The following is a 24193-nucleotide window of genomic DNA, read 5'->3' as shown; positions in this document are numbered from 1 at the left end:
TCAGGTCTTTCTTTCTGCCACAAATCCCACACTCTTCCCACCAAACTCAGCCTGTTCCCTTGACCACCTTGCCCTCTGTTTTAGGGGCAAGTTTGACCCTCAGGACATGGACAAGAATGTGATTGCCATTCAGACGGTGTCAGGAATCCTGCAAGGCCCCTTTGACCTAGGCAATCAGCTGCTGGGACTGAAAGGTGTGATGGAGATGATGGTAGCGCTGTGTGGCTCGGAGCGTGACGTAGACCAGCTGGTGGCCGTGGAGGCTCTCATCCACGCGTCCACCAAGCTCAGTCGTGCCACCTTCATCATCACCAACGGCGTGTCTCTGCTCAAAGAGATCTACAAGACCACCAAAAACGAGAAGATCAAGATCCGCACACTGGTGGTGAGTGTCAGTACCAGACACGGTGCCGGGCATCAGGGACACCAGGATGAATGAGGCGTGGCCCCTACCCTTGAGAAGCCCACACTGTAGGGGGCCCTGGGACCCACCCACAGGCCCCCGCAAAGCTGGGTGATGAGCAGGAAGCCCTGAGAATGTAGATTCAGAACGGGGGGTGGGGGGCTGCTGTGTAACCTGGGGACCTCTGCCTCCATGTTTTTGAACCATGCTAAGCCTGAGGAGCTTCTATCCAACAAGTATTTTCAGAGCAGACTCTAAAAAGTCAGTTTGTGTCCTTACTCAGTTTCTGGACGGCACAGGTCACCTGTTTCAATGTTTTTGATTTCATTTTTACAGAAAGTCTTTTCATGGGTCTTTTATTTTGCTTGTAAACCATTACAGTAACAATTTGAGCCACTGGTGTGTTTTTCTGTGTATATCATTTTTTAAAATTTTATTTATTTATTTATTTGACAGAGATTATAAGTAGGCAGAGAGGCAGGCAGAGAGAGAAAGGAGGATATATCATTTTTTAAAGAACTAATTATAACTTCGGCCATCATGAGTTTTCTCTTACGGAAGGCATGTTTTCCTAGTAGAGAAATTTCTCTTGGGTAAGGTTCTGCATATCTGAATTCATTACCCACAAGTCTGGTTTCTGTGCCAGTTTTTGTGCAAGAATAACTTTCACCGTTGTAGTTTCAAACAAGATGAGTATTGTCTTGTGCTTTTTCTTTGAAACAGCAGGCACTAAACATCAGTAGGGTCCAAATTGGCCGTATAAAGTGGCAGGGTTCTAGCTTCCTGAGCATCTATCTACCTTATCCTAGAAGCTGAACTCAGGGAAGGCGTCTTGGATGAGGTGACACCTGAGTGAGTTTTTTAGTAGGCGCAGAGGTTTATCCTGGCAAAGATAAAGGGACAAAGTGTTCCAGCCCCAGGGACCGGATTGAGTAAGGCTTTTTGTCCCTAAGTGTGTCTGATTCTCCAAGCCTCTCCCCACCCCCACACCAGGGACTCTGTAAACTCGGCTCTGCAGGAGGCACGGACTACGCCCTCAGGCAGTTTGCGGAAGGGTCCACGGAGAAGCTGGCCAAACAGTGTCGCAAGTAAGGGAGTACTACTTCCCCAGGCCTGCCACCAACTCTGGGGGATGTGCTCTAGGGGAGGCCACATTGTGAAACCCCCTCCCCCCAGCTCCCCATTACCCTGACATGGCTTTACTCTCTTGACCTGAGCCCCGGCACCATGCCCAGCACTCTTCCCCCCAATTTCCAGGTGGCTGTGCAATGCGTCCATAGACACCCGGACCCGGCGATGGGCCGTGGAGGGTTTGGCCTACCTCACGCTGGATGCCGACGTCAAAGACGACTTTGTCCAGGATATCCCTGCCCTGCAGGCCATGTTTGAGCTGGCCAAGGCAAGCATGGCCCTCACCTCCCGCCTCAGGAAAGGTCTCCTGGGTTCAGGCTTACCGGGCCCTCCGCTGAACCTGGGAAATGAGATTCCTGTGTCTTCATCCCGGTTCTGGCCCTCCTGGTTATTTCCCCTGTCTGGCCCTCATTTTACCTGACCATAAAATGGGCTCATGACTCTTCATGGCTTCCAGGAAGCAGGAAGATGAACAAGAGGATGGTATTTTTTCCTGGGACCCTCAGGAAGTGAGGTCTTGGACTGAGAGGCAGTGCCTAGCCCTTCTGGGCTACTCCTTCCTTCCCAGGGCTTCCCAGACTCCTTCCCTCCTCTGCTGGACTAATGCCCTGGCTCTTTTCCACCCCCAAAGGGAGGAGGGGAGGGAGGGATTTTCCACCGGGGTCAGACCAGAGGTGTCCGGCTCCTACCTGGCCTCCATGGCAAAGCGTGACTGACAGAGTGGGCTTTTGAAAGAGGCACAGAGTAAGCTGTGCACTCAGGGGGCCCCCACCCATGCTCTCAGGGGTCCTGTAGCAGGTTCTGCCCACCCTGCCCAGGTAGAGCCCGTTCCTCCTCCCTCTTCTGCCACTCGCTCTTCTCCAAGCTGGGTGGCACCGGCCAGGCCAGCGAGCTGTCTTGGAAGCAGAGACTTGTTCTCAAGTTTCCTTTCCGCCTTACTCCTCCTTGTCCCCCTACCCCGTGACTCTAGACCTCTGACAAGACCGTCCTGTACTCCGTGGCAACCACCCTGGTGAACTGCACCAACAGCTACGATGTCAAGGAGGTCATCCCCGAGCTGGTGCAGCTTGCCAAGTTCTCCAAGCAGCACGTGCCCGAGGAGCACCCTAAGGTGGGTTAGGGATGATGCTGGAGGGGTCTGTGCCACCAGACTGCCAGAGAGGTGCATGGAAAGACCGGTACGCCTGGGTGCTGTGTGTATTTGCAAGGACTTGGCATAGGACACAGAGAGACTGAAGAGGATCGTGGCTAAATTTCCCCCACTAAGTGGCACTCATTCCCCGCCCATTTAGGTCTAATGTTTTTTGTGGGGTGGGGGGTGAGACTATTTATCATCTGAAAATCACTGGAGCCATGATGGACGTTTTGTAGTTTATGTGGTTGGTTTCGTGGATATCAGACTGTGTTTCATGTGTCTAACACTTACAGAAATTTCATTTCTGGATTTGGGGATGTGGGTGCTAAGTAGGAATAATGAGGGGAGAGAGATGCCAGCCAATCAGCAGTAGCCCAGATGTCACAGATCCCCTCGGAGCCCTCCCCAGAGATTCCCTGCCCTCGGGGGTGTGTTTTGTATGTGGTTTAAATACGAATGTATATGCATCGTATTTCCAGCCAGTAAAAGATGAAGATTTTTTTCTAATGGTCAGAGTAATATAAATCACATCGCAAAACAAACAAAAAGGTAGACAGCAGAGGAAAGAACATGACCATGCACCGTGACATTACCTCCCCCTGACCACTATCAGCATTTTGGTGTATTATATTGCCTATCAGAGACTGTTTTTCTCTGCGCATCTTTCTTCTTTTCATAGTTGTAATCAGAATGTTGTTATCATTTTGTGTCCAGTTTTGGGAAAATAGTTGAGGTGTTTTCTATATTGCTATGCCATTCTTTTTTTAAAAAGTTTTTATTTAAATCCCAGTTAGTTGACAGTGTAATACTAGTTTCAGGATTAGAATTTACTGATTGAACACTTCTGTATAACACAAGGTGCTTATCACGACAAATGCCTTTCTTATTCCCTGTTACCTGCTGTGTCATTCTCGGAATCAGTTTTGTTTTGTTTTTTTAAAGATTTCATTTATTTATTTGACAGACAGAGATCACGAGGAGGCAGAGAGGCAGGCAAAGAGCGAGAGAGAGAGAGAGAGAGAAGCAGGCTCCCTGCTGAACAGAGAGCCTGATGGGCTTCGTCCCAGGACCCTGGGATCATGACCTGAGCTGAAGGCCCACTGAACCACCCAGGCGCCCCTCGGAATCAGTTTTTAAAGCTGCATAGTGGCTCATGCAGGCAAGAGCATATAGCATTTTCTGCTGCTGTAAATTTCAAACGTGGCTTCTAGAGATTGCCCACAACTGCCAGGCTCTTCCCAGTCACTTCCAGAATTATCTGTAGAGACTGTTCAACTCTGGGGCTGACTTCAGATTTCCAGCACAATCCAATCCACTGTTTTGTCAACTTTATCTGCTCCCTATACCCTCCTCCTCCTGCCTAAGTCTCCCAGCCCCCCCGAATAAAAAAAGTCATCGATGAGTCATCTAGCGTTTTGGATGATCTCTTTGATTTCACTTTTCTGTGAATGAAGAATCTTTGGGATGATTTTTTTTTTTTTTCTTTCTTCCTATTTTTTTTTTTTTTAACTTTGAAACAGATTTTTTTAAAAATTATGTTATATTGGGCTGATTTTCCTGCCACACCAGCTGCTCAGGCTCTGTACTGGGAGTGGGGGAAGGGAGCAAGGAAGAGGAGAACGTGCCGGACACCCCCCTTGGCTCTTGTTTTGGCAAAGGGAATCTGGAAGAGTATATGAGTTTAGAATTACTGCGGTAACAAATTGCCACAAACATAATGGCCTAAAACAACACAAATTTGTCTTCTTCCAGTTTTAAAAAACTTCCATGGGTGACCTATTTCCAAGTTAGAAGTCTAAAATCAGTCCCATTGGGCCAAGGTCAAGGGGGTCACTAGGGCTGGTTCCTTCTGGAGGCTCCAAGAAGATAATCTGTTTCCTTGTCTCTTTCAGCTTCGAGAAGTCCTCTTCCTGACTAGTGACCTTAAATCACTCCAAACTCTTGCTTCTATTGTCACATCTTCTTCTATTTAACTCTGACCCTCCTGCCTCCCTCTCATTGAGAAGCTCGGGGTTATCAGATAATCCAGGATTATCTCCTTGTCTCATGATCCCTGATTTAATCCTAGCTGCAAATTTCCTTTTTTTGCCATGTAAGGTGCGAGTCACAGGTTCTGCAGATTAGGACGTGGACATTTTGGGGGGCCATTATTCCGCCTGCCACTAGCAGTCAGAAACACACCATCTTTAGTTGCCATGCAGATTGGCCTGGTGCCCAGGCTCCTTCCCCATTGCCACCCTTCCTTCTCCCCAGGACAAGAAGGACTTCATAGATATTCGTGTGAAGCGGCTTCTGAAGGCTGGGGTCACTTCCGCGCTGGCCTGCATGGTGAAAGCAGACAGTGCCATCCTCACCGACCAGACCAAAGAGCTGCTGGCCAGGTGGGGTTGCAGCGGGCCAGGGCTGGGGTCTGAGGGGCCTGGGGGCAGGAGGCTTGGGGGGGAATAGAAGTGGCGGCGGTGGTAAATGAGTGAACGAGCCATTGGCGGGCCTGGAAAGGAGACAGAAGGGGATCAACATTGAAAAGCGACATGGTGGGACAGGTATCACAGGTAGGCATTTGCACTGGGTGGAAAGAGGTCACTGTCCCTCCTGGTTACCTGCTTCCTCTCACCTGGCTTCACTTTCTCCCCAGCTCCTTGTATCCATGGCAGTGTCTGGCCAAGGTGGCTAATGCTGGGGCAGGTGCAGCACTTTCCAGAGCTTCACCAGGTCTGACTGGCTGGCCCACCAATGCCTGGGAAGGGTGCACATTATGTGTCCTTCATCCTCGCTCTACAGGGTATTCCTGGCCCTCTGCGATAACCCCAAAGACCGAGGAACCATTGTGGCTCAAGGCGGTGGCAAGGTAATTGGTGGGATAAGGTTTGCCATCCTAGAAGGTGATCCACTGGGGAGGAGCACATGTGCGTGTGCACAGGCTCTGCCTGACCCAAGAATAATTTACCCCATGCCCCAACCCAACCTCCTGGAATACCTATTTAGGTATCTGTCCTGTCTGTGCTCATGGCCCCAAACTGACTTCTGCCCGATTTTAGGGTGTGGAATCCCATTTTTCCTCCTTGCTGTTGGAAGGAGGCATGGTACAGGTGCATGGACCGTGGACTTTGCTGCAGAAGATTGGGCTTTGAGTCCTTGCTTGTCCCCTTTTCAGCTGCATAACTTTGGGCAGATTACTCAATCTCCCCAAGCTAGTTTTATCTGTAAAATGGGGGGGAGGGAATTGCACAATCGCTTTGCAGAATGTCACAAGGGTTACAGAAAATACACTTAAAGTTTTGGCTCATAGTAGCTGCTCAGTTAAGTTTGACTGCAGTCAGGGAGGAAAAAGTCAGCGTGTTGCTCCATTTATTTCCCCCCAAACCAGCAGTGTGGATGGGTGGTGGCAAGTGTAAGTGGAGACAAGGAAGCGTGCCAGGAAGCAGGGGCGTGAGTCCGTGGGTCTGTATTTAATTGTTCTCCGTGATGCTCCAGGCTTGCTTGCATTATAGAGACAGACAGCGGCTGGAGAGGGAGGATGGAAGGCGAGGTCTCTGGATGTCTGTGACAGAGAAGTGACCATGCCTTCTTTTGCAGGCGCTGATCCCCTTGGCCTTGGAGGGCACAGATGTGGGCAAGGTGAAGGCAGCCCATGCTCTGGCCAAGATCGCCGCCGTCTCTAATCCTGACATCGCCTTCCCGGGGGAACGGGTGGGTGCCAGGTGCTGGGGTGGGTGGGATGGGGCAATGGGAAGAGTCTCCTGTGTTCCTAGGGGCCTTTCCCCTTGTCACCCTACCCCCGGCCTGGGAGGGAGCATGGTGCCATCCCAGAGAGGGCAGTAAGTTGGAGGTGCCTGCTCCAGGCTTGGCTCTGCCTCTGACTTAACGGGACTGTCCTCTTAGACACCAGGGTTATCTCGTCTGCAAAGTAAGGGAAATAATCCTGACTCTCAGGATCATCGTGGAAATTGCATCGGACCCTGGGTGGGAAAGCACTTTGGGAATTCTAAAGCAGGGCACCTGTAAATGGTAGGGTCTGCGGGTACATGCTTTCCGCCTGACCCACTCCTTGACCCTTCCACGCAGGTGTATGAAGTGGTCCGGCCCCTCGTGAGTCTCCTGGACACACAGAGGGATGGGCTCCAGAACTACGAGGCTCTCCTGGGCCTCACCAATCTGTCTGGGCGGAGTGACAAACTCCGGTGAGTGGGGTGGGGAGGGAGGGTTGGGGGTGGAGTCGCCCCAGAAAGGATTTGGAGGAAGTTTCACATAGAGAGAGTATGCTTCCTCTGAGGACAGGATCAAAGGCAGTGGGTAGAAACCTGAAGTGGGAAGGATTTGAGTTTGTACATAGTGAATGTGTGAAGACGAAGGAGATTATCAAGACAGTTCTTTCTGACTAAAGTAGTAAAAAAAAAAAAAAAAAAATACCCAGGTGGATGGTGGGAATTCCTTCTTGGGAACAAGGGGATGGGGGAGAGAATTGGGTTGTGATTCTTTTAGTTGCAAGGGGCAGAAAACTCAACTGCAGCTGGTTTGAGCATAAGGGAATTTAGTGACTTATGTAAATAAAAGTCTGGGGTGACCAGATGCAGGTGCGGCTTGATGCAGGCGTTACAAAGCTTTCCCACTTCCCTACTTTCTTTCTTCTCTACGGTTCCTCCTACTTCCCACTTTCCTACTTCTGTCCACTTCTCTGGCTTGTGTCGTTTTAATTCTCAAATGGGCTCTTCCCTTCTGTCATGATCACAGGGGTCATTCTAGACCTCACATCTTGTTGGCTTCATGTCCAGTAGGAGAGAAAGAAGACTTTCTCTCTGCAGAAGACTCTCCAGCCTGGTGACATGTTCATCCCAGACCCCATGGCTATGGCCAGGATGCTATACTGTCATTTAGTTTATGCCCATTGGTGCCCTCCTTGGAGCTTGCTGAGGATGTAGGAGGGAACCACCAACAGGGCGGAATGGCCCTTGGGTGGCCACAAACTCCAAATGCTCCGTCCTAAGGACTCAGTGGCCTCCGTTCCCCACCTCTCACACCCTAGACAGAAGATCTTTAAGGAGAGGGCCTTGCCAGACATTGAAAACTACATGTTTGAGAATCATGACCAGCTGCGGCAGGCGGCCACGGAATGCATGTGCAACATGGTGGTGAACAAGGAGGTGAGGCGGGCTTGGAGAAAGGGGCGGGCTCGGGAGGAGGGGGGCGGGCTCGGGAGGAGGGGGGCGGGCTCGGGAGGAGGGGGGTGGGCTCGGTAGGGGGGCGGGGAGTGACCTCGGCAGGGCAAGCCAAGCCACAGGGCAGGGCCTGACGTGAGATTGGGGGACAGTGATACTAAGGTAGCATTTTGCCGGAGAACCCAGGAACCCCTGTATCTCTCCTGGCTTGCACCCCCCTTCCCTGTAGAGATCCTGAGAGGAATACATGCACCAAGGAGACAAAGGAAAAGCACACAAAATACTATTGTTCCCAGCTGGGGGATTGACCCCTAGCTTGAGCTGGGGACATGGAAGATATCATTTTCCTAAATTCTTCATGTCTGAATAATAATCTTCTCATAGCAGAGAAGGATATAAGACCAGGGCCTCTTAGAGACCAAAAGAAGCTAGATCACTTACATTTTATCAAAGCTCCACATGTGTTAAAAAATGAGGAAAAGCAAACACAGATATAAACAATTTTAAGATATTTTAAATGTTAACATCTAATGAACTGTTGCCGTTTCCGTGGAAACTGTAATGCACTATATCTGTGTTCTTCACAGAGGAATTATAGGATTTATAAAAATAAAATGAATTCAGAACAATGCCAATGGCCTTATGGTGCAGTAATGGGGAGAAATTATAATCACATGGTAAATGAGTGTCTTCTTTCTGTCCTGCCAGAACTGCCAAGCCTGTAGATATAACCTCTCAGAGGTAACAACAGGGCCAAATCCAAGGCCCTTCATGAACATGAGGCTAAGTGGCCTTTATGGGCCTTCGTGTAGGGCTGAGTGGGAGACCTTTTCTCTTTTCTCTCAATTCTTAACTCAAGGTCTTGGCTCTTCCCACAAAAGCCTGTTGAAGTAAAATAAAAGAAAATTAAAATAAAATAAAAAGACAGGATCTATCAGGGAGCTGGCCGGAGACTGACCTGTGGAGCTGGCAGCCTTGCGGAAGAAGGGAGTGTATCCAAAGGAAGCGTAGGGGAGGAACAATGGAAAGGGGGAGCAGGTTTCCCCTGGGAACATCTAAATAAGCAGTGCTCCCAACAGGACAGAAATTCATTTCTCACTCATATCACTTCTGCTCTCATTTGGATCCAGTGTCCTCCTCCTCCTCCTCCTTCTTCTTCTTTTTTGAGATTATATTTATTTGTTTTGACAGACAGAGATCACAAGTAGGCAGAGAGGCAGACAGAGAGAGAGGAGGAAGCAGGCCCCCTGCTGAGCAGAGAGCCCAAAGCAAGGCTCGATCCCAGGACTCTGGGGCTCGATCCCAGGACTCTGGGGCTCGATCCCAGGACTCTGGGATCATGACCCAAGCCGAAGGCAGAGGCTTTAACCCACTGAGCCACCCAGGCGCCCCCAGTGGCTTCCTTCTAGGCAATGACTTGGATCCAGGCTTCTTTGGCCATCAAGAACTATCTGCGCCCCACACCCCAACCAAGACCTGTCTCCCTGTCTGCCACTATGGGAGTGGTCTCCATTTGAATAGGGAGAGAGACCACAGGAAAGGCCCCTATAGTTCTCCACCATGGTGGCCTGGCAGTGATACCTATCACTCCATGTGTGATAAACTAGTTTCCATGACGAAACTAGTTTATGGCCATATCTACATGTGAGAGATGGGGAATGTAGTCCTTTTGGGGTATCTGCTTCCTAGTTACCACTGTGCCCTTGCACTGACCATCTCTGCCATCCTCTCGCCTCTGAGGACCACTGCTCCAGCTTCAGGGAGATGCAGGGGGAGGGTCATAACCTGGGCAGCTGTGACCGACCTTTTGACCTTTTTAGAGCTTCACTTCTAGGAAACCCAACCCAACAAAATGCCCTTAAATTTGATCAACCAGATTTTACCATGGAGCAGGTGGTGGTGGTGGTGGGGACCAGTGACCTCTGAGACACGTCAAGGCACTGGGCCCTAGGAGCCTCTTCTCCTGGTTTAGGGTACATAGGAAGCTAATCGCTCTCTTGTTGAATGGCACAGCAGCTCTCGATCAGTTTCCTTCTCTTGCCCAATTCCGCTGCCTTCAGGGACTGCAAAGCCATTTTAAGGCAGACCCTGGAGGCCCATCTGTTGTGGGAGAAACATACAAGCCTTCCTCAAAGGGAAGAGAAACACCGCTCTTTGAGCAACATCTCCCATTCATGGGTGTGTGCCTGCCCTTTCCGCTGGTGCGGGTAGCTGAACGCAAACAGGGGTGGTGGCAGATGCTGTATGGAGAAACCCTGACTCTCTTTAACTTTGTACCTGGAGGAGTTTATAGCCCCTTTATCTAGCTAGTCAGAGGAGACTTCCTGGAGGAGGGCACAGGGAGAGCTGCTCAAAAGAAAGCTCTGAAGAATTTTGGGTCAGAGAACATGGCTTCAGATGCTTCTTTCCCTTTCCAGGCTGGCAGGTGGGGGCATTTTTCTCTGAGCCATGTAACCCCCCCCCCCCCCATAGGTACAGGAGAGGTTCCTGGCTGATGGGAATGACCGGCTGAAGCTGATAGTGCTGCTCTGCGGGGAGGATGACGACAAGTTGCAGAACGCAGCCGCGGGGGCACTGGCCATGCTGACGGCAACTCATAAGAAACTGTGCCTCAAGATGACCCAAGTGGTGAGAGCAGGTTCTGGGAGCAGGAGGGGGACTGCCTTGCGTGATCCTCTCTGGGGAGACCAGCCTCTGTGCTAACACTCCCCAGGCCCTGGGTATCTGTTCCTCCCAGCTTAGAAGGAGGGTCTACGCAATCCCTTACATCCATCGTGGGGACGCCCCACATGAGCTAACTTGGGTTCCTCCCACTGTAGTTTCACCCAGTGACTTCGGTGGTGCTTATGGCTCAGGACTTCAGAATGATAACAAGGAGGAACACACTAACACTAACTATTGCTGTGGGCCCCCCAAGCTCCCCAAGAGGGCCATGGACTTGGTGGGGGTACCGTAGGGAGCTTGTGGTTTGGCAAAGACATGGCAGACCCTCTTACGTGAATGTGATGCTCAGATCCTTTGGTGGGACCGTGGCTGTCTCAGCAAAGTGGCATAAGTGCCATCGTGAACATGGCAGTGCCAAATGAAAATGTCTTCATTTCACTGAACTGAACCTAGTTTGTGAGCATCAGCTCCACGGAAGGCAAAAAACATAAGCGTCCCCGTTCACATGTACTTAAGTCTGCTTTAAAGGCAGGCTCTTGGGCGCCTGGGTGGCTCAGTGGGTTAAGCCGCTGCCTTCGGCTCAGGTCATGATCTCAGGGTCCTGGGATTGAGTCCCGCATCGGGCTCTCTGCTCAGCAGGGAGCCTGCTTCCTCCTCTCTCTCTCTCTGCCTGCCTCTCTGCCTACTTGTGATCTCTCTCTGTCAAATGAATAAATAAAATCTTTAAAAAAAAATAAATAAAGGCAGGCTCTTACTTATTTTTTAAAAAGATTTATTTATTTATTTTAGAGCGTGCATGCAGTGGGGAGGGAGAGGGAGAGAGAAAACCTCAAGCAGACTCACCACTGAGCAGGGAGGCCAAGGCGGGGCTCCATCTCATGACCCTGAGATCATGACCTGAGTTGAAATCCAGAGTTGGGTGCTTAACCCACTGAGTCACACAGGTCCCCTGCCCCTGGCAGGCTCTTTTTAATGGTCAGTTTAAGGGGTGTGTGTGTGTGTGTGTGTGTGTGTTCATGTGTGTGCGTGTGTGTGCACTCACACCTTCTCTGAGTTGCACGGGTGCTTATGTTGTCTGCACAAGAGAACAAGAGAAAGGTCTTTCTGCCAGATGTAGCTCTTCCTGGTTGGTCCCTGGGGTTTGGCATTTCCCTCTAAGGCAAGTTTCTCAAAATTATAAGGTGTGTGAATCACCTAGAGGGCTGGCGAAAATACTTCAGTAGGTTAGGTGGGGTGCTTTCGGCCTGGCAACCACACTTTGAAACCCCCTGCCGTAAAGTGGCCTCTGTGGAAGTAACTGGTCACACGACTTCTGCCGACAGACTCCCACGAGGCACTCTGACTTGCTCACTTCCTGGGCTTTAGGTGCTGCTCGGAATGTTTACATTTATTAAGTTTTTCCAACCTCCCAACAGCCCTGGGTGGTGGGTGAGGTTATTATTATCCCTACTGACCAGAGAGGAAAACAGTGCAGAAACGAAACTAGCTCAAGGCCACTCCACCAGGTAGTTGGGAAGGGACTGGTGTCCTTCAAGATTGCGACCCTCTCCTGGACACGTCTTCCTTCTTCCTGAGGGGCTCCGAAATCTTAGCTACATTTCTGTGCCTGGGAGCAATGGCATGGGCCCCGTTATATTACCCGTCAGCATGAAACCTTCCCCTCTGTGCCTGCCTCCCCGTCTGCAAGTGGTGCATGTAGGAAGCTGTCCCTGTTGACACATGGAGGGTGAGGTAACAGGTATGAGGAAGCAAAGGGGAAATCCTTGGATTAGTGGCTAAAATCATCCTCTCTGTCCACTTCTCTGTTGAGCTTTTACTATGCTCCAGCCCCTGTGCTAAGCTCTGTCCATGCACTATATCACTAAACCACCACAATGTGAATAAGTAGGTATACCACATGACGGAGGGGCTCCTGAGACAAGGAGAGGTAAAAAAACTGATCTAAAATTATATTTGGTAAGTGACTAATCTGGGACCTGAACCCTGGTCTCTCTGACTCCAAAACCCAGACCAATAATGATGCTACTCTGCTGCTCATGTCTGTTGAATGTGGCAAGAGTCAAGCCTCCTGGTTCTGTTCTTAGCTCCAACTCTGTCTCTTGGGGTGATCAGATGGTCTAGAGTCCTGTGTTACCCATGCACTGTAGTTGGGCTCCTTCACAACTGGGAATGGGGAGGAGGGATGGAGGAGAGGCTATACTCCAGACTCCAGTGTAAATTCCACTGGAAGTCAGGACGAGTAGAGTGCAAGCCCCAGGCATGCCTGGAGCTCATATCTCTAAGGGCACTTAGGTTGGCAGAAGCAGGCATTGGCCCTGTGCCCGTGTTAGAATCCTCCATTCTGAACACACTTTATCTCCATTCCAATCAGGCGTGCAGTGGGCCTGTCCCTTTGCTTCTCTGATGCTTAAAAAATAAATGGACATTTGGGTGTTTATTCTCTACTATTTTCATATGTGTGATCATAGCTGAGTTACTTCCCCTTCCTAGACCTCAGTTCCTCCACTTATAAAATGAAAGGGATTGGATTATGTCAAGTTCCTTCTAGTTTTTGGATTCCTGCCCTGGCTCTGGTAAGGAGGAGGGCATCTGCGAGCCAGTCCCAGTGGGCTCAGGTAGGCGGATGCTGAGTCCCATACACATAACCAAATATGTGCTTGCCTTCTGTTTCTCTTGTCCCAAATGTCCAACCACAATCCCTCCCCTGATTTCTCTAATCCTTCTTTATCTACGTCTTCCCTCCAGACAACGCAGTGGTTGGAGATCCTGCAGCGGCTTTGCCTGCATGACCAGCTGTCAGTCCAGCACCGGGGACTGGTCATTGCCTACAACCTGCTGGCCGCCGACGCTGAGCTGGCCAAGAAGCTGGTGGAGAGTGAGCTGTTGGAGATCCTGACTGTTGTCGGCAAACAAGAGCCAGATGAGAAGAAGGCGGCAGTGGTGCAGACAGCCCGGGAATGCCTCATCAAATGCATGGATTATGGCTTCATTAAACCAGTGTCTTAGACAGGGGCCCACAGGACTGCTGGGGCTGGTCCTGTATTTTCAAGAGTCCTAAGCCGGGAACTCAAGGGGTATCATTTCAGCTGGGGATCTTAGCAGTGACCATGAAGTCTCCATATAAAAACCAAGACTTGAGTGTTCCCTGAGTTGTCGACCTTCCCCTTTGCTGTAGAAAATTTTGGATGTTTCATTGGCTCTCTTGCTGTCTCCTTACAACTATCAGTTTGCAGAAAGTCCTAGAATAATTTTCATCTATGATTCGGAAGACAAGTTGGATAATTCTTTCTGTACCCATTCCAAAGGCCAGGATAATGGGCTGAATTCTTTATATTTTGGGAAATGGGTTGTGTGGTAAGGTAGGACCTAACAGGTGTGTGAATAGAAAGGTTAGTGCTACCACATCTGTGCTGTTTTTTGTAGAGAGAAAACACCTACGTGGTCGTTCCCTAAATGGAAGTAACCCCAATGTCCATAGAAAATGGATACGTTGGCATTAATGAAATTGTGATTTCCTCCAGGGAATGGGCAGGCATCTGGCCTCGGCGTGTTTAGGAAACAAGGTTTCTGGGCAGGAGAGCGGGCAGTGGTGAAATGAATTCTGTACACTTAGGTTGCAAGGCAGGTTGGCAGGAGGGTGCCGGTGAGAGCAGCAGTCGGAGCCGGGGTTGGCCTACACCCCCGGAGCTCCCACAATGTGTGTAATCTGCAGGAGGTGCAGTCAGTCAGCTCTGCTTGCAGCCTGCTCCTGAGCCCTTTCCGCCTTTGCCTTCCTGGGCCTGTTGGGGTCCGGGCAGGGTGCCTGGCACCGAGTCTCATACCACATGAGTGTCCAGGAAATACTTGCTCATTTTTGTTTTCCCTGAACCCCAGCACCAGCGCCTTTCACCATCTATCAACGAATTCCAGCTCCCTGGAGGGGCTAGGAAACTCTGCCTTTGACACACCTGCTTTAAGAATTTAAGGGATAAGGGACACCTGGGTGGCTTAGTTGGATAAGCGGCTGCCTTCAGCTCAGGTCCTGATCCCAGGGCCTTGGGATCCAGTCCCACATCCTGCTCCCTGCTCAGTGGGGAGCCTGCTTCTCCCTTTGCATGCTGCTCCCCCTGCTTGTACGCTTCCTTTCTCTCTCTCTCCCTCTGACAAATAAATAAATAAAATCTTCAAAAAAAAAAAAAAAAAAAGAAAGAAAGAAAGAAAAAGAATGTAATCCGTAAGACAAAAGGGGTAGAGTGGGAGGCTTGATTTCCTACCTCCTCCCCACGGCACCCACTCTCACTTCCAGCCCTGGGTGGGGGGCAGGGCACATCTGGGCAAGTTGAAACAGAAACCCAACTGCTGGAAGCACCCCTGGGGTGAGGGCAGGAGAGCCCAGGCCAGGGGGCCACCCACTTTAGCCATCGCTGTGGTCCTAACAGGCATGGATGCCCAGATCGGGTACAGGCAGCTGTTGATCGGTGACCCCCACGTCGGTGCCACTGTCGCTGGGCAGCCTCCCCCAGAGCTACTAAGAGGCTAGACCAAGCTGGTGCCTTCATGGAGGCGCCTATGCAGGGGGCAGCAAGTAGGTAGGGTGGTTCTAACACTGACTTGGCTCAGGGCCTCAAAACCTCTCTTCCTCCCACCCCATAGGGGTCTAGGCTGTTCCCTCCTGATCACTGTTAGCAAGACTGGACCTTGCGACAGGCGCTGCCCTGCGCGCTCCTCTCCCTGCGGGGCATGGTGGCTTCATGGCTCCAGACTCTGCAGAGACCTCCCCAGAAAGACCAGCGTGGAGGGCGGGGGTGACAGGGGCCACGGGGCGGATAGGCTGGGTGGAGAGGGAGTGAAGCCAGATGCCACCCCTCGCAAGCCCTGGGAAGCACAAAGCACAACAGAACGGAGGAGGGGCTTCAGGATGCTAGAGGAGAGGCAGTGGCAGCCTGGCCTGTCAGTGAAGGGCCCTTTGCAGGGACCGGTCCAGAGACCCCAGTCAGGCGCAAGTCTCCAGAGTTCCTGGATATCCCTCCTCCCCCAGGTTCTGAGAGCAGGGGGAGGCGCAGGAGAGGCGTTGCGGTGTATCTGGTGTGCTACTCACCCACAGAGAGCTTACACCGTAATCTTTGGTAAGGCCGCATAGCCTATAAAGAAAAGGAAAGAAGGACCTATAGACCCTATAACCTGTAAAGGAAAGGAAAGAAGGAAAACGCTCCAATACAGTAAAATACCCAGCCACAATGAGGAGGACACCTCTGTCACCACCCTTGTCTATGTGGTTCTGCCAGCAGCCATTCTGGCACTGTCCTTTGGGGCTCCTAGGTCAGCGGACGGTTTACCTATCAGTATTGAAGTCCAAAACTTGATCCATCGAAATACCAAGGCAAGAGATTTCCTCATAGTTCATAGGACCTTTCATAAAATGTTGACAGATTTCGGAGGAAAGAGCCACAATATAAGTCAAGTTTCTGGGAGCCTAGTGAGGTAGGGCTGGGTGCAGCATCCAAACACATCCCTGAGATTATATTAGAAAGTGCTGTGTTTCAGATGATTGCCTTTGAATCACTGCCTTGGAATAATGGCACGGGGAGTGGTGGGTAGGTGGAGGGTTAACCCCTAGAGCCTGCATATCCCAACCCAAACACCAACCAGACTCATGTGGGTACAGTCCCACAGACTGAGACCTGCCTGAAGAAAGATTTCCTCTCCCATCTCTTCTATTCATGGGGGTGGGGGGAGCTAGAAAGGAACCCTCTAGATCAGCGTCTGAGGCTGGGGTTACTGAAAACTAGGCTGAGGGTATCCCCCAGGGTCTGGGAAGAGAAAGTTCTAGGACCTCCTTTGGGATTGATTGGGCAGCTCATATGAAGTTGGTAGCTGTTAAAAAAAAAAAAAACAACCAGAAACAAAAACACATGCCTATGGTACAGACCCCAGGAGACCTATGCACGCAGCCAAAAAGCATAGCTTCTGTGACTTTTTGCTTTCTACCAAAGTGTAGGGATTTTACACCGACAAATTGAAAGTGTCAGGGCGCCCGGGTGGCTCAATGGGTTAAAGCCTCTGCCTTCGGCTCCAGTCATGGTCTCAGGGCCCTGGGATCAAGCCCCGCATCATCTGGCTCTCTGCTCAGCAGGAAGCCTGCTTCCCCCAATCTCTGCCTGCCTCTCTGCCTACTTGTCATCTTTCTCTCTGTCAAATAAATAAATAAAATTTAAAAAAAATTGGGGAGCGCCTGGGTGGCTCAGTGGTTTAAGCCGCTGCCTTTGGCTCAGGTCATGATCTCAGGGTTCTGGGATGGAGCCCCACATCAGGCTCTCTGCTCAGCAGGGAACGTGCTTCCCCCTTTTCTCTGCCCGACTCTCTGCCTGCTTGTGATCTCTCTCTCTGTCAAATAAATAAATAAAATCTTAAAAAAAAAATGAAAGTCTCCTCAGGCTTTCCTGGAAGCTTCTTGCTCGAGTGGGGATAACAGTAGTTGATGAATGAGTCGTAATTATCCACGGCTACTGGTTACACTGAGCTTACATATTTCTGTACAACAAAGAAGTGTTGTAAATAAACTCTTAACATTAAAAAAAAAAAAAGATAATAGAGGTCATGGGAAGGAAGAAAGGCACTGCCTTCCAAGCTGGTGCCACCTGCGGTTCGCGGGGTGGGGGTGGGGGGGTGGTCAGAGCGTGGCCTGGTTGGCACCAGGAGAATTGATTCCACCTGTTGCTTGGGGTGGGGGTTGAGAGTGCCTGGTGCCCACACCAGTAGGGAAGGTCAGCACCCTAGCTTGACAGCAGTTCCACGGTTAGAAATGTTAATTTAAATGAAACACAAACTCCCCAACTCTTCAGGAACTAAGGAGAAGCAGAAGTTTTATTATCTCCCTGCATATGGGAGACAGAGAAGAGCTCCCTTTCCTTCTTCTGGCTTGAAAAAGCAACTTTGCAAGTGGATAGCCCATCCAGGAAAGCAGGCGTCAGTATAAATGTTGTCAGAGCTGTGCATCATTTAGTTAAACAACGTATCCGGACAGCAGACTTTATCGCAGTTCGGGATTTACTTTCTTGGGACACGGCAACAGTCTCTGAGGTCTGGGTGTTTATACAATTCTCTTTTGCTAGAAATAGCGTTTGGAAAGACAGCTTTGCCAAGCTGAGCCATACCTGCCTGTTTGCAGCTGTAAAGCGATGTTATCTATTTACGTTAGGGAGTCGGTACTTCTCAGGGACAAGCATGCAATTTCACTAGTTGCTCTGGAAGAAAACAAATACCAGATCCCCAAACCTCAAAACTTAGAATATGCAGAAGGGCGTTTTGATTGTCAAGTGTGTGGCCTTTTATCATCCCAAGAATATGGGATGTTAAAACACAGATTATGGACGGACACAGTTTATATGGAAAACAATTCTCCATGATAAACAACACATTGCCTACTTCTTTCCAGATAATTATATTATAATAAGAATGTTTATAAATTTTAAAAAAATCAGAGTTGCATATGCACGTACATGGCTGGTTGGTCAAATAGCTCTGCAAGGCTTTAGTATAAAATCAACAGTTTCCTGCCTTTTCCTTTTCCTGCTCTTCAAAGGTGAACACTTCGATATTTCTTTTGGTATATTCCTCTGTTTCCGAACAGTGCAGTTTTCAGTTTTGTACAGATGATCATCTATTTGTCTCTGAGAGATGAAGTTCAAGTACACTCCCTCCCTAGCTTTCTGTCCCCACATCCTGCCAGTATCACCATTTGGGGTTAGAAAAATATTCAGCATTTGCCTCGTTATGACTCTCTAGTCATAGCTGGGCTAGGTGATATGCTACAAGTGCATTTTACTACTTGTACAATTTTCTGCTTTGCTCAGAATTTACAATCATCTTACTTTTTGTCTAGTCTTCTGCATATGTGACACAAACTTAGCTCGAAAGCCTCTGCCTCAAATGAGGAAATGTTTTGTTTTTGTTGTTAATCACATTAGGGGTCAATATATTACAGTATGCCATCCATTAACATTAAGTCAAATTTCCTATCTTCAGGACATACTTCCCCTGAGCCCTTTGCACCGTTCAGACTGGGAACCCTCCAGGGCCACTCCCCAGCTGTGACCCCCAGGCTCTCCCTTTACACATATTCAGGGTTTTTTTTTTTTGTTTGTTTTCTTTCTGCTTTTCCCCAGAATACAATCCCCTTGTAAACTGGATTGAACTGCTTGCAGGAGTGTATTGTGAAACCAGGTCCAGAGGAATGCCTTCGGGGCACCAAAGTTTCCCTGATTCACAGAAAACACAGCACAGGGTTTTATAACTGTTACAAGGATTGGTATAGTTTTCCTTTTTTCTTTTCTTTCTTTTTTTTTAAATAAAGATTTTATTTATTTATTTGCCGGAGAGAGAGAGAGAACACAAGCAGGGGGAGCAGCAAGTCGAGGGAGAACCACGTTCCCCACTGAGCAAAGGGCCCAATGCGGGACAGGATGCCAGGACCCCAGGATCATGACCTGAGCTGAAGGTGGACCCTTAACCAACTGAGCCCCCAGGCATCCCAACTTTCTTCTTTCCTGAGGCTGACAGCAGCAGAGCATTTTTCTTCCACAGATACTTTTCATCCCTGGAGAGTGATTGTAAAGATCACTAGTAAAAGGTGTCTCTTTTGGCGACCTTTGCTGCCGACCCAGTGATAGGGAGATTCCCGAAACTCACCTCTGCCACCCATCTGGTTGTTCAAACAGCTGGTGATGGGAGTTCCCGCCTCAAGGTCTGTAAGCCGCTCAACACAGAGAACTCCCCATTTGATGGTTGTGCCCAAATCCACTATTGCTCATTCTCTGTCCTGGAATCCTCACGTCTCCCGCACTTGACAGCCCTCAGCCCTTCCTCAGCAACGCTGAGGTCTGCCGGTATACCTACTGGCATTTCTTTTCTCATTCTCCCTTTTGGATAATTTTCAAAAAAGAGAGCAGAGACATCTTTGTGGTGGGTTCCTAGAGTTGCTTCTTCGATGAGCAGCAAAAAGAAATGTTTAAAAATCTGCTATTATTCGATTGCTGACATGCAAAAAAAAAAAAAAAAAAAAAAATTAAAAAAAAATTTTTAAAGAAAAAAAGACCAGAGAGCATACATCAAAATGCTATCAGCTTGTGGGTGATTAAAACCCACATTGACAGTGTAGGTTTACCACTGGAAGAAAATAAAACAAACTGGAAAATGTAGGACACTGAATGTCAGGAACTTTTTGATTTTGAACTGATTTAGACAGAGGAAAGTTGTAAAAATAGTACTGATGAGGGAACAGAAGGGTGGCTGAGGACAAAGCAAAAGTTGACACCCTGCTACCTACCCCTGCCCCCACTCTTGGGTGGGACATTCTTAGGAATCTCCCAACTATCTTAATGTTAATACCTTGCTAAAGGGAAAAGTGACATTGACAATGACAGGGCCTCAAGTTCTCTGGTATCTTAGTAGGTCCTCTTTAGCAAGAGAAAGTTCTATTGAAACCTCCCTTTTCCTTCCCCACCCCCCTGGTACATAACCTGTCACCCCTCACAACCCTCAGGCAGCAACTCTTCCTGCCCATGGGTCCAGTTCTGGTGCTTTAATAAACCACCATTTTGCACCAAAGATGTCTCAAGAATTCTTTCTTGATCATTGGCTCCGGACCTCACCCCACCGAACCTCACTTACATTCTAAAACTTCAATACCAAGCTCCTTAGGTCCCTCACTCTGTTTCCCCTAATATGAACATCTTATAAAAATCATACTAGAATGAATAAGAATAGGACATGACCATCAGTACACTGTTATTAATTGAATTACAGACCTTATTCAAATTTCATCAATTTTTCCACTAACATCCTGGTGTGTGAGTGTGTGTCTATGTGCGTGTGCGCGTGAAGGAAAGAAAAAGCGGGGGAGTGGGGAGCAAAGAGGGTGCCTGGGTGGCTCGATTGGCTAAGCATCTGGCTCTTTATCTTAGCTCAGGACTTGAGCTCAGGGGTTCCTGAGTTCAAGCCTGGTGTTGTGGGCTCCACGCCAGGCGTGGAGCCTACTTAAAAAAATAAAAGGGAAAAAGTGGGACTGTGGAGGGGAGTGGTTTGCTCTCCACTACTCTCATTATCTGGTTGATCCTTTAAAAAAAAAAAAAAAAGATTTTATTTGTGTGTTTGACAGAGAGAGAGCTCGAGTGAAAGAGCTCAAGCAGGGCGATTGCCAGAGGGAGAGGGAGAAACAGGCTCCCCGCTGAGCAGGGTGCCCCATGCTGGGCTCTATCCCAGGACCCTGGGATCATGACCTGAGCAGCAGGTGGAGTTCCCCTCCTTTAAAAGATGTATTTATTTCAGAGAGAGAGCGCCCAGCAGGGGAGGTGCAGAGGGCAAAGGGAGAGTCTTAAGTACACTCCTGGCTTTGTGTGGGGCCCCACACGGGGCTCAGTCTCACAACCCTGAGATCACTACCTGAGCTGAAACCAAGAGTTTGGAGGTCAACAGACTGCGCCACCCAGGTGCTCACGGATGTTCCTTCCTTATCTACTGTCTATATCTTTGAACTTTGGTTTATATTTTCTTTTCTTTTTTTTTTTTTAAAGATTTTATTTATTTATTTATTTGACAGACAGAGATCACAAGTAGGCAGAGAGGCAGGCAGAAAGAGAGAGAGGAGGAAGCAGGTTATCCGCGGAGCGGACAGCCCGATGCGGGGCTCGATCCCAGGACCCTGGGATCATGACCTGAGCTGAGGGCAGAGGCTTTAACCCACTGAGCCACCCAGGCGCCCCTGGTTTATATTTTCTATTTTCTTATCCTTTCCTGCTTTCTGTAAGAGGCCCTCGATCTGTGATCTAACTCAGGAATCAGTGTTTTATCTCCCCCCACTCTGTGATCTCATCTTTTGTGTTCTTTATTATATTCTCCCTTTCTGATGGTTCCACTTGGTTCTTATTATTTCCATTCTTGTTTCATATTGCTAATATCTTCTTGTGTCTTTTGCTATGTTTATTACATATATTTCAAATTCTTGGTCCGACTACTCTAATAACTCTGCCTCCAGTGGTACATAATCCCTTTTGTTGACTTTTTCGGTAAATAGTCTGGTACAAGGGTGTGCTGTGATTTTAGTGAAGGAGTGGCTTCCCCTGGAGGTACCAGACACTCTGGGCTGGGAGAGTGCCAAGATCCAGATCCTAGTTCACATCAGCTGGATGGACACAAAGAGAGTGAAGGAAACCAGCGTTAGCGTGAACAGAACTGGACACCGGGAAATCATGGTTAAACACTTCTGTTGAGCATCACTCTCCCAAGCAAAGCCACTCTTCAGGGCAGGGCTTTAATCTTTAGTATCCCAGAAAGATTGTGGGGGGGGGCACCTCCTATTTAGGAAACCATTCTCTCTGAGGGCTTGGAGAAGGGAGGGTGGGGTAATGGAGGGCTGAGGCCGCACACTTCCTAATTCATCATCCTTACTGCCCTGATTTTCTCTCTGTGGACTCCTGAACCGTTGCCCCTGGCAGTCATGTGTATGGGACAAGGTGGAGAAGGTTAAGTACAGCCCAAATCTCTCTCTCCTTTTTCTCTCTCTCTCTCTCCCCCACTCTCTTATGGATCTATCTATTCGTTATCTATCTATCTATCCATCCATCCATCCATCCATCCATCCATCATCCATCATCCATCCTTCCATTATATCTATCATCTTATCTATCTATCTATCTATCTTTCCATCCATTCATCTATTATCTATTTATCTAATTTTTTCCCTTTAATCCCTCTAATTATCTTCTACAGTTATTCTAGGCCCCTCTGTGTCAGGCTGAGGCAACCTCTACACATACACACACACACACACACACACACACACACACACACAGGTTCAAAATAGCCTTCTCCCAGGGGTTGCTCTCAGACTTTTCCTGGTCTACTCTAGGATCCATGATGTTTCTCTCTATAATTCCTCCAGAGTTGATCTTGATGAGAGGAGCCAGAAGCTGGTGCTAAATTACCATCTAGGCAGGGATTCTGGGAATTGTATGATATTTTAAAGAGTTTAAAAATTCTCTTCTAACCCCAAAAGTCCCAATTCTCTTAAAAAATACTTTGGCAAGTTTTCTGATTTTTTTTTCTTTCTTTCTGCACAGATTCATCTGAGTTCCTGATTTTTTATTAAATTGATTTTGGTCTTGTTCATGCTTTGAAAATCTCTCCACTCCATTTAATTTCTCAAACTCCTTTGTTTTGTTCTTGGATGGAATAAAATCTCTAACTCTTTATTTTTAGAAAAAAGTTTACTTATCACCAAATTAGTAATTTTCCTTTAGGCCTAAAAGGATAAGAGATGGTGAAAGAGTTCACTGAGGTTCTTCTAACAAAAGACAAGACCCTTTATACGTGGAAGAGAGTTTCCAGTTTGCATGTAGTTTTTTTGGCAATAAACTAACATGAAATGTGCTTAAATAAGAGGTTCCAATACACAATGAAAAAACTTTAAATATTCGAAGGCTAGATGTCTCAACTGAGACTTTTTCAAACATCCTTTAGTCCTTCTTCAAACATCCTTTAGTATACAAGTTCATCACAAGTGTAACTTTATGAAAGGGTTTTCCATCAGGGTTTGTTGTGAATGTTCTGGCCTTCGTTTTCATGTAGACTTTGAGAATTCACCCACTATAATATCCTGACACCCACTACCCTCTTCTTCCAGCCTGTTAAGGTCACCGATGGCTACAGTGTACTGTATACCATTTACCAATGAACACTCTTTAGTCATTACTTTGTTGCGCTCCTTTGATACTGTTGACCAATCCCACCCTGAAACACACCTGCTTGCCTGGGCTTCCTTGATACGACTCTGTCTCTCTCCTTCTCTCTGTCTCTTCCCAACTCATGCGTGCTCGCTCGCTCTCTCAAATAAATAAATAAAATCTTGGGGGGGGAGGCTTTCTCCTTCTGCCCCTCCCCCCTAAAATAAATAAATAAATCCTGAAATTTTTTTCAAAAATCCGTTGCTGTTGCAAAAAGTGAAAAAGAAGAAGATGGCAATGTGTTTTTGCCTGAAAAGTGAACATTATGAACAAGTTGCTCAGGTTGGAAAGAAAGACTGTGGAAGCATTGATAAGGCTCTATGCTAAACTTGTGACTGCTATGGTTCTCAGTCCCCTAGGAAAAGTCTGATCAGCCGCAGTGTCACTGAGTGTGGAGGCCAGAGTCCATCTCCCTGGGTCTCTCTTGGGGAGATGACATGGTGCCCAGCCTCCAACCTGACTGTGACTTCAGTCTCACGTGCTGGCAGGTGTCACTGACACAGGGCAGTGATTCTCTTTAATACAGGTTTTCTCTTTCCATGAGAGACTGCCTGAACCTTCCAAGGTGATATGTCCATTTATTTATTTGTTTATTTATCGAGATTTTATTTATTTATTTGAGGGAGAGCACACGAGAGAGCACAAGCAGGGGGAGCAGAAGAAGAAGGAGAAGCACAGTCCCTGCTGTGCAGGGAGCTCCATCCCAGAACCCCTGGGGTCATGACCTGAGCAGAAGGCAGAGGCTTAACTGGCTGAGCCACCCAGGCACCCCGTGATATGTCCCTTTAATCCCTTTTAAAGTGGTTTGTCCCTAATCTTTAGCTTGCTCCCTGCTTAGTGTGTTGAAGGAAAAAAAAGAAGTAAACAGTGCACTAACCTTGTGTGTGTGTGTGTGTGTGTGTGTGTGACCAATAATGGCTCTCGTTTCCTACTCTTGGACAGAGCA

General features: G+C 48.5%; 1 protein-coding gene across 2 annotated transcripts in view; it reads left to right on the top strand.

Moving 5' to 3' along the window:
- Positions 1-14650, top strand: part of UNC45B (unc-45 myosin chaperone B) — a 30715-nt gene extending 16065 nt beyond the window's left edge. The window contains exons 10-20 of one of the 2 annotated variants that reach the window (XM_059149529.1): positions 85-385; positions 1397-1491; positions 1661-1802; positions 2505-2645; positions 4923-5050; positions 5451-5517; positions 6246-6359; positions 6735-6850; positions 7693-7810; positions 10298-10453; positions 13235-14650. In XM_059149529.1, the coding sequence (XP_059005512.1) occupies positions 85-385; positions 1397-1491; positions 1661-1802; positions 2505-2645; positions 4923-5050; positions 5451-5517; positions 6246-6359; positions 6735-6850; positions 7693-7810; positions 10298-10453; positions 13235-13495 (1639 nt within the window). In that variant the 3' untranslated portion in view covers positions 13496-14650. The remainder of the gene's footprint in view (positions 1-84; positions 386-1396; positions 1492-1660; positions 1803-2504; positions 2646-4922; positions 5051-5450; positions 5518-6245; positions 6360-6734; positions 6851-7692; positions 7811-10297; positions 10454-13234) is intronic. The other variant, XM_059149530.1, reaches the window with a different exon arrangement.
- The last annotated feature ends 9543 nt before the right edge of the window (positions 14651-24193 follow it).

Source organism: Mustela lutreola, chromosome 15 (genome assembly GCF_030435805.1).
Source record: "Mustela lutreola isolate mMusLut2 chromosome 15, mMusLut2.pri, whole genome shotgun sequence".
Classification (NCBI taxonomy): domain Eukaryota; kingdom Metazoa; phylum Chordata; class Mammalia; order Carnivora; family Mustelidae; genus Mustela; species Mustela lutreola.
The sequence above is the reverse complement of the archived record's forward strand: the minus strand, read 5'-3'. Positions and strand labels throughout refer to the sequence as shown.